The 17,834-nt window shown below is 41.7% G+C and overlaps 2 protein-coding genes across 7 annotated transcripts in view; one reads left to right on the forward strand and one right to left on the reverse strand.

Moving 5' to 3' along the window:
• Window positions 1-541: 541 nt before the first annotated feature.
• On the reverse strand, window positions 542-14,402 carry LOC309709137 (SWI/SNF-related matrix-associated actin-dependent regulator of chromatin subfamily E member 1-like). Of its 4 annotated transcripts, none has more exons than XM_082537607.1 (11): window positions 14,108-14,394; window positions 13,385-13,435; window positions 13,155-13,198; window positions 11,166-11,264; window positions 10,303-10,383; window positions 9,853-9,984; window positions 9,477-9,648; window positions 4,944-5,116; window positions 4,745-4,846; window positions 2,689-2,950; window positions 542-1,731 (listed from the first exon to the last, which is right to left on the reverse strand). In XM_082537607.1, exons 2-11 carry the CDS (start codon window positions 13,389-13,391, stop codon window positions 1,526-1,528), a joined length of 1,278 nt encoding a protein of 425 aa, XP_082393733.1. In that variant the 5' UTR covers window positions 13,392-13,435; window positions 14,108-14,394; the 3' UTR covers window positions 542-1,525. The 4 variants fall into 4 exon arrangements, with proteins under 4 accessions (XP_082393733.1, XP_082393732.1, XP_082393735.1 ...); XM_082537606.1 differs by having other exon boundaries at window positions 11,160-11,264; window positions 14,108-14,393; XM_082537609.1 differs by lacking the exon at window positions 9,853-9,984 and having other exon boundaries at window positions 14,108-14,402.
• Window positions 14,403-14,448: 46 nt separating this feature from the next.
• The window catches only part of LOC309709136 (zinc finger protein Aiolos-like), a 40,766-nt gene continuing 37,380 nt past the window's right edge, over window positions 14,449-17,834 (forward strand). The window contains exons 1-2 of one of the 3 annotated variants that reach the window (XM_082537605.1): window positions 14,449-14,552; window positions 15,048-15,156. The gene's annotated coding sequence lies outside the window, so the exon portion shown is untranslated. The remainder of the gene's footprint in view (window positions 14,553-15,047; window positions 15,157-17,834) is intronic. The other 2 variants (XM_082537601.1, XM_082537602.1) reach the window with 2 other exon arrangements.

The raw sequence follows: 17,834 nt of genomic DNA on the forward strand, positions 1-17,834 counted from the left end.
AAACAACCAACAACATTGAGAGTAACATCCTCCTCTCTGGTCGCTATGGTAACGCGTAAATATTTCTTTCAAAATAAGAACCAACTACAACACGGGTAAAGACCGTGTTAACGATAAAAACCCTGAAAACCATGAATTTCACACCCGAGCCTCAATTCTCATGGCCCGGCACCAAACCACTCACGGACTGGTTGGGGACCGCTGTTCTAGCAAATATACCTACGGTATTAATTTCAAAATCCTGTGTTGCTTTCCCAAAAAGTTGATTCAACATCAAGACCTTTGTTGCTTTGTTCTCAAGTCATTGCATTAACAAGATTTTCAGAAAACTTGAACTCTGACCTTTAGGCCACGGTCATTGAGATTCAAAATTGTCTGAGATTTTTAGCAGATACCCCCATGGTATCTAAAGTCCTACTATGCTTCGTTCTGGAGTTATCCCTGACAACCTCGGGTGTGGATGCGCCTGCCCGGCAGGGAGACGACAAAGCCTCAACAACCTTTTGTGGCCGAGGGGTAAAAATGAAGCGAGCGGTTTCCTTCAGGGTAGAAAAGTTTTATTGGTATAAATATGCAAAAGGAAATTCATTTTAAGACTGCATGTTTATGAATGTTCTTCAAGCTTTTTATGAAAATCCATGTTTAAGCAAACCTCGTTACACTGTGTACACAATTACGGTACATTTAAAGGCTTTCTGTTGAAAACCACAATAATGATCTTAACACACAAATGTTCTAAGCATACTGCTTTTGATTTGATTGACAGCAAGCAAACTTGAGAACACTGGTAGTTGAGCATTGTACAGCATTGATGATCATGTGATATACTCACGGATGGACTGGGCCGGCCCCAGGACAACCGATACACAAATATAATTTAAAAAAAGCTGATAATAAATAACAAAAATAGCTACTACTAAATGACTACGAACTCCTGAGACAATACTGCCACTGTAATACTGATACAGAGAGTAAACAAATATTCTCCTGCCGAGGAGATGGTCACTTGGCTCCACTCTTTACAACTCATTTTAAAAAACATGCAAAAACAACAAGAAAAGCAACAATGACACAACAATACAAAGTTCAATATAACACTGAGCAATGTTTGTTTCGTGTGACGGTCGAATTGCGACAGTCAGGATTCTGCCATAGAGAGTGCTAAAGATATGTTTCAGTATGTGCTGAAGAGGGCGTGTATGGGTTCTTCCAAATGGCAACGCAGTCTGTGGAGAGAATACATAGTGCTTTCACATGGGCTTCTGTGGCACATTTAGCAGCCATTGATTTTATCATTGCTTTGTCGGCTTCCAGTGCAGGTTTTTTTCTTTTCTTTTCTTTTTTTCAGAGTGTGTCTGCGAGCCTTAGTGTTCGAACTCGGCCTCAGGCTTGTTAAACATCGAGCCCATCTGAATGCTCTTCATATGCTTTGACAACTGAGATGACACTGTGCAATATCTGTAATCGTCAGAGTGCAGCAGCCCGGCCAACAGCCTGACAGTTCACACGCAGCCCGCTGCCGGACTCAGTGGGCTGCTCGCGCCCTGCTGGGCCCCTCTGATGGCTCGCTAGTCGTGGCGTCTTCCGTTTGAGCGGAGGTGGTTTCTGAACCCGTGTTGCTGTCGCTGGTTCCCTCCTCCATGGCTCCCTCTGGGACGCTCTCTTTGTCCTCTGACGCCCCCTCTTCGCTGCCGGGGTGGGCCTCAGGTTCCTCTGAGGTCTTTGGCTTCCCTGAATCAAAGAAATGTATTTGTTATTATTAATTCGATCTTCCAACCAGCATTTCTGGGGCAGGGATGGCATTTCCAATCATAGTTCACATATTTTCATATTGAAGGGAGGCTCATGAATGAAGGTAGCAGTTTTCAGTGGTGCAGCGGGAAGGGCGAAGCTGTTGGTGCAGAACTTGATCAAGGAACTGTTACACTGTTGTTTGCTACTAAAATAGACCAAGACAGTGAACCCAGGCGGAACCAAAGGAAACTCTGAGAGATCTGACGTCAGCAGTGCTTGTTAAAAACTCGTGAAGGTAAAAAAGTCAATGTGAAACACCTGTTTGACAACCTTAAAGCAGATTTTTGTTTGCTTGACACAGAGACGGTGCAGCTGAATGAGCAAAGGGCACAGCTGTCTGAACACACACAAAATGCATGCTTGCCTTGCTTTAAGCCTCTGACATCACTTGTAAACTTTGCAGCATGATGACGGACGCTGTCCCTCTCTCACAGCATTTACATCACCGCTTTTATTTTCAGGCTTCAGTTACTAGAGGTAAGCCATGAAAGCAGACAGACCCATGCTTTTACTAGCATGTACACTTTGTGACAATATATAAAGGATACATGTAAATATATCATACTGACGATAGACTCGAGCTACACCATCGTGGACTGCAGGAGGTGATGGTGGTCCCTGCAGCTCAGTGTTGGTTGGACTGACCTACCAACTTGAACAACGACTAGCTGCAGTTCAAAACAGAGCCACGTGAGTTTAGGGATAGATGGCTGCATATCTCATTGCCCTGGACAGGACTGAGCTTTCAAAATAAGATTGAGAAGTCTGAAAAAGTCTAAATATATGAAACACAGAATATAAACGTGTTATTAAACCGGGCTATTAAACCACAGATTAAGCTGCTCAGAGTGTTGCGTTGGACACAAGCCATGACTAGTGTCCAGCGTTGCTCACCTGGTGCGTCTGTAGTGCTGGATTCGGTCTCCTCGCCTTCCTTGTTGCTGCCTTCGCTCAGAGAGTTTTGCTGGGGCTTGTTGCCATGTGTTGCACAAATGTGTTTGTCTTCCTCTGCCAGCACACAGGTCGGGGCCTCTCTTGCACCTCGATCTCCTGCATCCTTCTCACGTTCTGCCATCCGTTTGCGGGCTGCTTCTTCTGCTGCAGCAATCTCTGCAGAAATCTTCTCCATGTCCACCTCCACCTTCATGCAGCACAACTGAAAACAACAAACAGCAAATGTGGAATAAATAAGTTATTTTTGAAACCTCTGACTGTTTTCTCAGAACTGTAAAGACAAACCTAATTTTCTTTTTGGAAACCACAAACGCATCAAAACAGTTTTATCTCTTCTATAAACCACACAACGCTGCCAGAACTCTCTCTCACACACACAGGCAAAACAACAGTACTTGACATTCATTACACACTCTCTACAACGCTCTTCGGGGTATTTAAATCAGGACTTTCCAACCTCATGTGGCTGTCCTCCACCCACCACTCTTTTCAGTGTGATGTACTTATGATGTGTGGCAGAGAAGCAGCAGAGAAACAGAACAGTGCATGCAGTAAATCGTAGTTTTAAACATGTTTCACATGTTTCTGTAGTATGACTCAAGTAAATGAGGAATGTAAAAGTGGCTGCTTTCATGAATAAATCATAGCACAAGTCATACAAGGCTCACATTAAACACTACTTCTTTCATGCCATGCACAAAAACACACTCTTTATTCAAACTGCATCTGAAATTACTGATTTGTGTCTTTCTCCTCTTCCCACCCCCTACCCCTCAGACGGTTTCCATCCATTGCTTCCTGCGCACCCTGAACGTGCTTCATCAACATGATTAGCGACGCCCGAATTTTGCGCTACGATGCATAAAATATAACACCTGTACCATTGTGTTAAACGTCCGGCTCATGTGGTTAGCTTTGTGCATCACTTTGCAAAATGTCTTTAGTCAATTGTATTTGTTTCTTCAAAAACATCATATAAGATGTACAAGTTGCTTCAAATTCAAGTGAAAAGACTGGTTGCTTCAGTAAATAGTGCAGGAAGGTTAAATATGACTCAGAATGGGAGTTGAAAGGTTAGTTAACTAAACCTGAAAGCTTTTGAGCAAAATGAAATAAAGATAATCACTACACTTTGACAAAAACTGAAACACTGTATTTAAAAACTAAAAAAAACAATCTTGAGGCACTTTCCTTGGTTTCAGTCTTTTAGGACGTCAGCCGCCGACACAAAATGTGTTTTGTTTATTTTGAACTTCTTCAATCATAACTTGTGGAATTTAAAAAAAAAAAGGTTTTATTTCTGTTTCGTTCTCACTGGAAAATATAAGCCTGTGATGGTTGTGGTTTTAACAAGTCTGTGCAGGATAAATAAAATTACAGCTTGTTAGAAAGTACACGGATCAGGTCACAGAGCCTTTGGTGCAGATGTTTTGACACTCAGGATGTTGACTGTATTCACAAAGTGTTGTGTTTGTACTGTAATCTGTATCCTGAATTCCTGTTATCATACCTCCTTTATATTCTAATACTTGTAAAGCTTAAACTGGTGAAAACTAAACACACTCGCTCTAAACACACTAAGAAAGAACAAGACAGAAACAAAAAGTTACTGGAAAACATGACCAGTATAACTCTGGTGTTAACATGTTTGTGCAGGCTGAATGTGATGTCACAGCTGTCTAGGGAGCACCTACAGCAGGTCTGTCAACTTAAAGACTTGTTCTGTCTTTAACAAGCTCTGTAAAATATAAATGGCGCCACCTTTTGTCCACACCGGGAACTGCAGCCCATTGCACAAAATAACAGTTATAATGGAGGCTACAAATTGTGAATGATGACAGCTATATGATTGCCAGAACATGTGGATGGAGTTAGCTGCAGCTTGGGCCTGCGTGGCAGATGGAGAAAGGCCCATAACCAGAGCTGCACACGTCACGCAAAGTGAAGCTTGCGTGCAAGTAGGCAATGACAGAGTTCAATGTAAAAGACGCCGTACCCTTTTGAGCTCGTTTGTGAACGACTCTGTGGCGTCGATGAATTTTCTCTTCTTGTCCTGATGGCGGTCTTCAATCTGAAGCAACTCTGCCTCCAGTTTTCTCTGGGAAACAAGACACGCAGGCACCACAGTTAGGAATTAACGAGCTGATAAAAACAGAGCCGTCAGTGAGCGTTTAAACATCCCAGTTTGATCCTACCTGATGAACCATCAGGGACTGGACCTGCCGTTTGAGGACCTGCATGCGAGCGGTCGTGACGACGGATCGCACGTCTGGGACGACACTCTCGCTGAGGATCTCGCTGATCAGACGGTGGTTTCGTTGGAAACGAGCCGCGGCCAAGTGCTTTATAGAAAACCCGTCGTCGTAATCTGAAGACAAGAAACTCATCTGAGTTGTTGCCGTACACGTTTATGGGCCTTTCAGAAAGCAAAGCAAAAGAGGCTTCAGCAAAAAACCAGCGTAAACAATACAAACAGAATCACGCAAACATGTATGAAGACGGCGTAAACATACGGAGGATATGGCTCAATATTTATACAGAGTTCGAGCTAAGTATATGCCATTATGTCCAAACACATCCCTAAGCAAAGTAGGTGAATGGCACAGGCAGCCAATTATAACCCACAGTATGTGGACAGATGTTTTAAGCCGTACTCTGCAATTTACATTCATCAGTAAATGTTTCTCTGTGTTGTCTTGTAAGTACAGGACGACTGTGCATTAAGGTAAAAACCTACAAACACAGCCTGAAGAAAATATTCATGCTAAATTACCCTGTTACCACTGATTTGGGAATGTATTCCCAATAAATGCACAGAAATCCTGAAAGCATCTTTGACACCGATTACAGCTTTGACTTGAACCGTCGTTTGAATTTGCTCAATTTCAAGTTTTATTGTCATGTACAGATAAGCAGTGTAGCATCTTGGCTCGTGCTCCTCAGCTTTACATGAACATATAGAAAGTGTGCAGTTATATTAAGAAGAAAATAACAGAAAAATAGCAATAATAATAATGAAGAAAAATGCATTAAATATTTAGAGAATTTAAGACAAGCTGGTATATACAGTTTGTGCAAAACTGTGCAATGAGCATTTAAGTGGCATTTGTTGAAGTGACAGTGTGTAGAGTCCTGTAATTGTAGTGAGTGTGTAATAGTGTGTATAAGATGTTTAAGTGCAGGTTAAGATGTCAAAGTGCAGCAGTGCATGTGCACGGCTTTGTTAAAGCCACCTAAGAGATTTTCATTAGAAATTAAAACCTATCCCAAGACTGCGCTGTATGCAAAACATTTCCTCTATATGAGCACGGCGAGTGATTTATGGGCCCAGATGAGTGGAAATTAACCATAAATGTCACAAAGCTTTCACAAGCTCACGCTGACTGATAAAGTAAATTATGTATTCAGTACTCAGCAATTAACAAACTGTGGTTGTGTGGGGAAATTTATATTAGACCACAAACTGTTGAGTTGTACATAGACCTCCAGGTGGAAAACGCTTTGAAAAGTTTTCTGACATTTAAAATGTGTTTTTTAATCAGATTTGACTGTTTCCCACTAAGCACACAATTAAATTAATTTTTGAATAATGTGTTAAAATTAATGTCTGTTGACTGGCAAGACTTGTTCCTAGAAAGGTTTTGAGATGACGTGCATGACCAGTCAAGGTTTGCTAGTCAGCACCACAAATATTAAGTAGTTAAACTAATTATTAAGTAAGTTAAATAGTTAACACTAATGGATTAATAATGCAGTCAGGGTGTAACCTGCCTTTTAGCCTGTCAGCTGTGACAGTCTCATCCCCTGTGATGGTAGGTTCGATCAGCAGCCAAGAAAAGAACATGAATTGATGGGTAGTTAACAATCAACTGTAATATGTCACACAGCTTGGCACAGAGTGACATATACATTTAGCAGGACTTGAAATTTGGTCGAGTGAAACAACGTTTTTACAGGACTCTATGGAATCCACCGTCTCCTTCCACAGAAAGTAAGAGCATAAAGTGGTAGCCAGGTTCTGCTAATCATGCACCCGATGAACTGATCGTAATCGACTGTAACCACCACTGGAAGTTTGCTGGTCTGGAGCATTCAGGTGTGTTCAGGATCTTCCCAGGGGTCGACTTCCCAGCAACTTCACCCCAAGTTCAGACTAGAGTTAGCCAATTAATCGAAAACTAATCAAAACCGACATTCAGAAACTCTAATCGACATAATCTCACATCTGTTATTTTGCTTTGTTTTTTAACTCGTTAATGTTTAATACTCCCCTGTTTAAAACATAGTGTGTTGTCACATGACTGCCACATCAAGTCTACAACAGAGAAAATAAAATGCATGAAAAATAGTTTCAGCAGCCAACGTTAAGACCACCAATCTGCTACCACAGCTCCAACACCATCGGATTAGCAAAAATAAATAATTAATCCAGCATTAGTAGCATATTTATGGTACAAACCTTGTGAACTATGAGCGGAGGAGAAAATTTAAAGTGTGTAGTAGTAATAATAAAAGTAACAATCATCAGCGTACGTACATGTACATCCATCTACGTCGACATCTGCAAACCTCACTTGTCTTCACTTATTTATTTTTGTACTTATTTATCTTCCATTATTTTTTTTATCCTCATTTGTCTTTATGACAGCAAGAAGGAAGAATTTCACTGCACAGAGAAATGCTATGTCTTCTGTACATATGACAATAAATGCTTTGAATCTTGAATCTTTGAATCTAATCATAATAATCGTAGTGCAATTAGAAGAGGACGGAACAAGTATGGCTTGTTTGGTAGAGTTCTCTTAAGTTTCTAAAGTTGCATCTGAACAAACCACGAGACATAATAATAATGAGACCAAAGTGGAGACGTTTGATCAGATTGCACAGCACCACCACAACTCCTCATACTGTCAGCACGATGGTAGGGGGCTGATGATTTGGGCTTGTTTTTTTACAGCCACAGGACCAGACCGCAAAAAATTCTTGAGTCAAACTAAAGCTTGGCCCGATTTCAGCCACTAAACAGGAAGTAAATCCCTAGTCCAGCAGCAAATCTGCGACAGAATGACTGAAATAGAATGAAGATGCATGGTGGTGGTCCCAGTCTAAGTCCAGACCTCAACCTGATCATGATCCTGTGCATTAACCAGCGCCCACAAACTTGAATGAACTGAAGCAAAGCTGTAAAGAAACTCTGCCAGAATTGCTCTACAACGATGTGAGACAATGATAAAGTCACAGTTTTCACGTGATGTATGACTATACATTGGAAGTTATTGAAGGCTCTTAATATAAGCATCTTAAATCCCTCCCCCTGCCATCGGACAGACTCCAGCTTCAACAGCTTAAACTGCAGCTTGAAGCAGTCGTTCTTGTTCTGCTCTGGAAATCCGCTGCGAGAACGATGGCCCCACAAACCAGGCCTTGCAGCAGGTGGAGACCTGGTGCTGTTGAGTTCACCGAGGCTTCAGAGAAGAGCAGGGACTATTGCAGGGATGTTTGAGGAACCTACTGCTTGTGGTAATTTCTTATTTAAAGGGACTAAACTTTATTACAGAAACAAATACAGTGCAATTCTGCTGGAAACAGTGTATTTTTATACTCCATATACATGTTTAAAAAGACATCCATTTACTCTTACCCGTTAACAACAATCCACCTGTGTTTTCGCCATTTTTCCATTTAGCAGACTTGCTTTGACTTTGTTGTGGCAAGCTTCGCCCTTGCTCACTGGGTATCACCTGAGGTTGCTGGTGCTGTGCACCTCTGTGTGCACCTTTTGAAACTTTCCAGAGAGCAGAAATGAATGTCGTTTGCCACATAGGTGCTCAAGACACAAAAACAGGAAACCATTACCACTCCGAATGCCGTGTGAGAGCATTAAGCTTCTCTATGATCACAAATGACGTCTCACTAATGTGTGGGATATTTCTCAAAAGGTAAGGTCTCCACGTCGAACACTGTTTCAGGTTATTTTCTAGTAGAGTCAAACCACAGCACCTCAAAAATACCCATTTTAATGTTCATAAACAATGCAACAAACTGATGTTTAGAGTAGAAGTGCACGAAGACTTTAATAAAGAGTGATCTCTGTTCTCTCCACCCGGAGAGCTAAATCTTATTTAATCGTCGCTGTACGTGCAGTTTGTTAAGAACAAAGCCCACTGGGATACCAGCTTTGACATTTTTATGGTCTGGGGTGTTTCTAAATAGCAACGGTTTTATCTGTAGTTTTCCTGTGCATCATTATCGTCTACTGTAACTCAGCCAGACCCCAGACAAGCATCATTTCCTTGAGGTGGGTGTAACTCAAACGTTTTCTTCTGGCTTCTGTCTAACATGTGTGTGTGTGTGTGTGTGTGTGTGTGTGTGTGTGTGTGTGTGTGTGTGTGTGTGTGTGTGTGTGTGTGTGCGTGCATCAGTCAGGCTTTATAACAACAGAGCAAAGAATGTAAATTTTGCAATTATGTCTTAACCATTGCCAAAAATACCTACAAAATGTAAACACGTGTGCAAAACAAAGGCAAATTTTGGTCCCAGGCTGGAAGCTTGAAAGCAGAAATGGCGTTTCAAAGGTACCATTACCAAAGATGTTAATGGTTGTAGCGCTATAGGAGGAGGGGGGGGGATAACACATTCTCTGGGTGTGCGCGCTCGCAACGCTGTGTGGTCGTGCTACAATAATTACAACTCTGTGGCAGTGCTCTAAAGAGCCCAGGGGGCCTTACCATCTGGATCCTCTGCTGGCTGAATACTCATGTAAGGCTCATCCTTGTCCAGCCTGGACTGCCTCTGGCGACTCTCCTCTTCCAGAGCTGCCTCGGCCCGGCTTTTTGCATTTACATAGGCCAGGTAGGCTGGCGAGTTGTGATAGGCCTTCATGCTCTCATTATACTCAATCTACAGTGGAAAAGATGAAGGAATGACAAGGAAACAGAAAAGGCAAGCAGACACAACAATGTGGACCCTTGTATCTAGGACAAGATGAGGAAAGAGGTTTATTCAGGAAGGAATGATGACTGGAGGGACCCACAGCTAGCGGGGACACATCTACTGTCACCCATCAGGAAAAACCCCATAAACACCCCTTGTAAAACAACCAACCTTCTCTGCTTCGTAGTCATTCAAATAATCCTGTTTCTCCTCATCAGTGAGGTCCCTCCACATGCCACCGATTATCTTCCCAATTTCCCATAGCTTCAGATCAGGATTGGAGGCTTTTACTTGATCCCAAACCTGGTGATGAGAACCAGACATGGGTGTGGGGTTGGGTTGGGTTGGAGGGGCTATAGGTGGTTATCTCTTTGCAGAGAGGTCACAAACCAGAGGAGGCCGTGTGCTTTAAGCTGCATTTCCAAGCTCAGAAATCCCACTATGTGATGTAGACAGTTCTAAGTAATTCCTGGCTTAATCTGGCTTCACACCTACCTCGATAAACAACTACCAAGACAAAATGTACATCTTACTATGCAAACTATGTTCAAATCAAAGCATCCCTCTCTTCCAGCTGAGCACATGATGATGCAAAAGGGAGCAGTTAAACACTGTACCTACCTTGCGACTGTATCTCATATATGGCATCAGTGGCTTATCGGGAGGCTTGGGTGGCTTTGGGATATTTATTCCAGAGGAATTCTGGTAAAGAAAGGAAAAAGAGTCACCTTGAGATACGCCTGCTGTGCAGTGACGAGGCATCCACAGAAACACTATAGCTAAGCTAGGCTGAAGCTTGTGACGCTACAAGCAGGTGATTATGTTCAGGTTTAAACACAAGATCCATTAAAGGAGCTTCTTATCATTTAACTCGATTGCATTGATGACAGTTTGGAGGTATAAACAAGAAGAAGAAAGCCCACAGAGTGCACTGCAACAACGCAGACTGTGGGGGGAAAAAATCAAATAGAAAAATCTCACTTAAGCTGAGATTTGCTCAGTGCGAGACATAATGCCATTATCAGAGGCAGCCAACCACAGCTTGCATGCAGCGACTAAATTACTGCTCAGCAGCCAGAGCCATGCCGAGCAGCAAAGTCTTTAATGCCATGGCAACATGATGGCATGGGTTACTTAACATGGCTGTCAGAAATGCAGACTTTGAAAGGCAGGTGGGATTTGAATAGACACAGATGGACTCTTAGCAGGTCTGCAGTATGAAGGAAGCAGCAGAGGGAGTTTGGGATGGTATGCATCATTTCTGATTCGGTCTCAGTACCGGAATGAGTTTCTACTGTAGGAAAGCAAAATTATGTCTAACCTGATTTACTCCAAACAAAGAAAAGTCAGTCTTATAGCTTGCAAAGGCCTCATCTGCAGCGTCTTCATTTCACTAGAGCAAGCTTTTCTGGTTTGCCTTATACTTTCAGTCACTGCCTTTATTTATTTGTTTTGTTCTTCTATGTTAATATTCATACCGTTACCCGACTGTTGCTGCTTTGGCTCCCTCCCAGTCTGTAGTTGTTGTAGGCCAGATGGCTGTATGGGTTGTACCCCACAAACCCGGTGGTGTTGGGCATTTGCTGATGGAAACAAATGAGACAGAAACACGAATGAGAAATGACCTAAAAGAAGAAGAGGGGAAAGCCCAAGACAACGAAAAAATAATAAAGAAACCAATGAAAGAAGCTGGGAAAATGCAAAAATAAAGAAACTGGAATTCATGCTGGTGCTATAGGAAAATACAGCAGTGGTGTGTCAGCACATCATTCTGTGACTAAACAAAATCAAGCACAAACTGTACTAAAGGTCCTTGGTGTAATTTGCTGGAGGAGATTTCTTCCCCTCTGGTCTCCATAATTTTGCCTCTCCTGAATTATTTTTATTCCTAGTAGGAATAAAGTTTATCCCCTTCCCAAAGTGATTAATGCTACTTTAACAACAGATACATCTCAAATAATATTGTTTGAGATGTATCTGTAGTGCAAACGACAGTAAAATCAGAAACAGACTTTCACTGTTGAGCCTGGTGCCGTTCCATATCTGCCTTGATCTATGTCTGGCTTTTTAGTCTAACAACAAGCACTAACAGGCTGAAAATTACGGCTAGTAAAATATAAAAAATTAAGGATTCAGAGCAGAAGACTCTGATAGGTCCTCTCAAAAGAAATCTTTTACTCCTGAAGCATAAATTAGAGTCATGTTGGGCAACTGGGCAAAATTCATTTAGAGTTAAATCTGTTTAAAAAAACAAACAAACATTTTTTAAAGTTAAGTAACTGTGTTAAGACTGTTTTTGCCAGTAAGCCTATTATTATTATTATATGAGATTATTTTTTTGTATAAAACAGGCCAAACGCTGCAAATGTTAAATTGCATTTATCTGGTAGAACTGTTGCTAAAAGTATCACATGAGGACATCTTGGGGAAAAAAATGTCATCATGAAATCTATATGAGCCTAGCACTAATATTCTGGTTTTATTTGTGTGACTGAAAAGACCCAATCAGGACCCTGCTTAAGTGTCTCCTCATCAAAACTTAAAACATATTCAATGAGGTATTAAAACTAAAACTGATGTCTGGGGCTGATGCTGTGTTCCTCTATGTTGCTTTCTTATTCAATGCAATTATATTTTGGATGCAATCATTTTATTGCATATGCGTGAGCTGGATCCTAACTAAATGTGGAGCAAAGAGTAAGTTTGATATTTCTGACTACCTCTCAGCATTAGATCCACCTTTCCCTGTTCTCCCACACAAAGTACACAGAAACTACACAGGTTACGGCAATCACGTGAAAGCCAAATACATGTTTTATTTGAATGCAACATGTATGAACGAAGCTAAAATGAGATTTTATGATCGTTCATGATGGTGTTTGTACACTCATGTAGCTCTATTTGCACTTTGGCTCCTTGGATTTCAGTAGAGATGCAGCCATCTCTTTCTGATTCACACACGTTTTGTGTAGGACGCTGTGTGAATATCAGTGAATCCGTCATTATGATCCAATACAATCAATATCATGTATACGATTCTACTTAATGAGTACTTTTACTTTAAGATGTACTCTGATACTAAATCTTTTTTATTAATTAATTATTAGTTTTAGTTATTCTTCATTCACTCTTCAGTGCCACTTTTCGTGCATTGCTTTCTTTTGACCAAGTCTAAAAAAAATAAAATATGCTCTATATTTGTCACTGCACCTGAGCGACTACAAGGCCCTGACAAAACATGCAAATCTGCTATAAATCCCACATACCACTTGAAAGTCTTTCCCAGTATTTTTTAAACTGCATTTATTTCTGATCAATGATTGTGATTTCCTCCAGTACCTGAAAACAAAATAAAAATCTCCATTTTGTGTGACATAAAAAAAACCAGGGGGTGGCTGGAGTTGGGGCTGAAACAGAATGAAAGGTTTTAAATAAAAACCCATGGGTGTGGATGTATATTTGAGAATACTTACAGTTGTAGGGGCAGGGGGAGGTGGAGGGGCATAGGATGGTCTCTCTGTTTCGGGAAAGAAATTAATAAAAATAAAAAAAAGCGAATCAGTCCTGACCAATCTAACTTCCACAACTCTTGTCATATCACTTCGCATGGATAAACTGAACACCAGGTCTGATGCATTTAGATACCATCACCTACAAAGAGCCTGACTATAATTAACTGTTTCAAACACTCCCAGTGTCTTACTTGACATTTCTGCAGTGAGGAGGATGAATCAGTCTGTTCCAGTCATTGGATCTGCAATAAACACATTTATGAGGAGGGTAACATTATATACCCCAGTGATTAAATGGGAGATTCAAACATAGCGTAAAACAAAGAGATGCTGATGGTGATTCAGGCAACAAGGCAGGCTAACGTCCACTAGCATCAACGTTAGCTCAAAGCTAACTTAATAAGCGGAATATCTATGGGGCAAATTCACTGTGTCACAATGTAAATAGCATCAATGACCGCTCTATGTGATTATGAAAGTGTGAATATGATGATGGTGGGTGAAGAGCGTAGTTCGCAGACGTTAGACTCGTCAATGCTCATCCTATAAACGACCTATAACGTAACTAGCAAGTCGCTAACTAGCTAAATCTTTTGCTGTTAGGTTAGCTTGTCTGCGCCAAAAGTCAACCTCAAGTTTAATTTACGGTTGTGAGCTGACTTTAAATGTGGCTGACAAATTCCTAACGTTGTGATAGCTGACATTTCTTGTAGTTCGCTTGGCCCATAAGTTCGTTTGCTCTAAATAACCAGCCGGTTGACGTCTAACTAGCTGAATAGCTGGTAGCTAAAGGAATGAGAATGACACCTATGATTATTATTAGCATGCAGCGTTAGGCAAAGCCGACATGTCTACAGTTATTTGAAATTCCCACGTAATCTGCAAGCATGAATACTAAAGGGCAAAAAACTCACCCCAAACCCTTTAGTCCCCACCACTGTGTGCAGGTTGTGGCTTTGGCAGGGAAGGCTAACCACCTAGCTTAGTAATACAGTTCCCACAATAAACCAGTGAAATGGGGTCCACTCGTATGATTCCTGCAGAATCTTCTAGAACTGCACCCCCACCCTGTCCTTATTACAGCTGTGCCTCGGCTCGATGCTGATGCTCATCGCTCTCTGCTGTCACCGCTGCAGCAGTGACAGCAGAGACGTTTCTCCTCCAGCATTCAGAAGGAAAAAAGACCATATGGCAACAACAGAGCTGCTGAGTGGGATTTCACATTTTCCCTGCGTGGCTTTAGATTTAAGCTGCAGATGTGCAACGTCGTAGCATGATGCAGTTTGCTCCCGGATTGTGAAAAGCTGACCTGCATTGTCACCCCTGACTGCAAAACGCATCATGTCAAAAATCAGCCAGGTCAGTGCAGATGCTCTGCAGCCATCACCTGTGGAAAGCATATATTATTTCCATTTTAAGGCAGTAAGCTCGTTTTTCTTGCAATATAGGGGAAAATCAGGAATGATTTCTTATGTCACCATACCATAAGCTGCATTATGGATGCTTCACAGGCTTGTGAGCTTTTGATAAACTCAAGGTTGCCCCATTCACTGCTCCCATGTTGTTAGAACTGAAATACTTTGCATTCTTGTTCACATTGTCTGAGAGCCGCCCAGGTCAATAGTTCTAATAGTGAGTTCCCTAAAAAAAAACAAAGAAAAGCCCGTGGGATTTGGCCCATTCAGCCTGAATAGTTCTTGTTTTGAATTTGTTAATTGATTGTGGTCATTGTGACCCTCTTTCTTTCTGTTTACTCTGTACACTTGAGAGGTTATTTTACTTCTGCATGACCTGCCTCCTGCACAATATGCATTCAGAGCTCATCTGGTGCTTCACCTTCCTTTGACTCTCCAGGTCACAAAAGGCCAGAAAGCTGAACAGATGAGACAGAGAACAGATTCCAAATGAGGCATGGCAAGGACCTTGTTTAACCTTGCACACCTGCAACAGAGTGCATCTGGAGGTAGGGTGGAGGTCACATGCTTCCTGCAAGTTCAGTTACAATGCAGGCTTTACATGGACATTTGTGCAGGGCCTCCCAGGTATAGCTGTGGGATTGTGGATGCCCAGAGGCAGAATATCCCATGTGACACTTTAAATGAGTCCATGAAGCTCCTCTGGTAATGCACAATCAGTCCTTAGGCATATAAACCAAAATAGACTCAGGCAGTGGAACTAAGCAGACGTGAAAGTTTACTCTGGTGTTAGATGGCAGAGATATTTTTAGAAGCTGCTAAACACACATTATCATGATGTAACCTTCCAGAGGTTCCTTGCATAACTGCATCGAGTTTTATGATTAATGCGTCAATTTAAAAAGCTTTCACTGTAGGCTGAGGGAAATATATAGTGCCAGATTAAGATGTGAGAACATAAATTCTCCTTGTACATATTTTCTGTCGTAACTTCTAAATATTTCCTTTTCTACATTTGGTCTCCAGGCAACAACTTGATATACTTTTTTTTTTCTCAAAAATGTATTTTTGTTCACCAGATCACTAAAGCTCATTATGTAGTCACGTTTTATTCAGAGGCTTATACCCTGCTTAGTTTGGTCACAATAGCCCAGAGTAACACTCAGTTAAGTACACTGTTTCAGCTGCTCATTAAAGTGATATAAATAACTAATCGTGATAAATATCTAATCAGGCATGTACATAGCAACAACTCGGTGCATTTAGGCATGTGGACAAGGTTAAGGCTACCAGCTGAATCTAAAACCGAGCAGGAGAATGGGGAAGAAATGTAATTAAACGGCTTTGAAACTGCCATGGTTGTTTGTGCCAGGCTGCTCTGATTACTTCAGAAATTGCTGATCTGCTGGGATTTCCCCACACAACCATCTCTAGGGTTCGCAGAGAATTGTCCAAAAAAGAGAAAATATCCAGTCAGCAGCAGTTCTCTGGTTGAAAATCCCTCATTGATACCAGAGGTCAGAGGAGAAAAGCCAGACAGCTTCGCCCTGATAGCAAGGCAACAGTAACTCAAGGTATGCAAACCAAGATATGCAGAACCTATCCAAAGATACATTTAGGCTGCGTTCACACTGCAGGTCTTAAAGCTCAATTCTGATTTTTTGATCACATCCGATTTTTTTGTCTGCTTGTTCACACTACAAATAAAACGTGACAGCAAACGCACACAACGCGCTCTGTTTAGACCCAGAGCAAACAGTATTGTTTGACTAATGGCCTTAAAAGACTTGTTTCAGACTTTACGTTTCTCAATTTTGCTTTAAGTTAAAAAGTTATTTTGTTATTAACAAATGTCCTAATAATGATCCTTATTGCTGTTTTAGAGGAGCGGTGCTTCAAAGGATAGCTGCAGATTTCTGTCAGAATCTGCAGATTATACAGTACAAATAAAATGTTCACGTTTCTCCAACGTTGTCTTCCCGACAGTTTCACTGACATCTACACTGGATGGCCAGGAAGCGTTCACGATGTCTTCTCGGGCGCTGATAATTGGCGTCTGTCTTGTGTCAGTGACGTAAAAGACGGATTTAATGCGGCATGACCTTTCAAACAGCAGTCGTTTTCTAAAACATCAGATATGTATCGGGCTCAGTACCACATAGGATTTGAAATATCGGATTTGTGCCGTTCACACTGTCATACCATGATGGGATATGGGTCGCATACGGTCAAAAAAGTCGGATTTGATGCACTTTCGCCTGCAGTGTGAACGTAGCCTTAGTCTAGAAGCAGATGGGCTACAGCAGCAGAACACCACACCAGGTGCCACTGCTGTCAGCTAAGAACAGGAAACCTAGGCTACAGTTCACACAGGCTCGCCAAAATTGGAGAAGATTGGAGAAGCGTTACCTGGTTTGATGAGTCTCAATTTCTGCTGTGACATTTGGATGGTCAGAATTTGGTGTAACTGGCATGAGCGGGGGAGTGGATGCATCTTTCCTTGCATCAGCGGTTCACGCTAGTGGTGGTGCTGGGGGATATTTGGGCTGTTTAGTACTAACTCAGCATTGTTTAACCTGCAGAGCCTGCCTGAGTATCGTTGCTGACCGTGTCCATCCTTTTATGACCACAGTGTCTCCGTCTTCTGCAGGCTGCTTCACCATGTGTGAGTGGAGGTGCAATTGTGCTTTTATCTTTTATGGTACAGCATCATCGCTGCTGCTCTCTGTTTGAGTCCACCTGAGCTGAAACGTTTTATTAGCAGATGTGTTGCTCGCTACATTCTTTTTACTGCATATATAAGTGAAAGATTTGTTCTGAGTCCTGCACCAATGCAGCCCTCCTGCTGTTTTCATTGACTCTAAGCACAGTGTCTTTATTTTCCTTGCCTCATACACTCTCTTTAACCCTTCTATGTCATCCTTACATCTGTACTTAACAGCTTTGAAATATAACATTTTATCGGGTTAAATATCCCACCTATGATGACCTCACAGTGTTAAAGTAAATACTGACTGTGGTGAAAAACTGCTTGCCAAGAATAGTTTGCTTCAGTTCATTGCATTCGTCAACTCATTATCCATCCAGCTGCCCAGTATACTTTTTACTGGCCCCGGGACAGAAGTTCACTGGGTTTGTTGAGTCTGAGTATGTCGAACAACTTTATGATGATCTGGTGCTCAAAGGTGGGCAATGCTGTCCTTCACTTATCTGACACATCTGACAA

The sequence above is a fragment of the Aulonocara stuartgranti genome, assembly GCF_965226115.1.
Source record: "Aulonocara stuartgranti genome assembly, chromosome: 6".
Taxonomy (NCBI): domain Eukaryota; kingdom Metazoa; phylum Chordata; class Actinopteri; order Cichliformes; family Cichlidae; genus Aulonocara; species Aulonocara stuartgranti.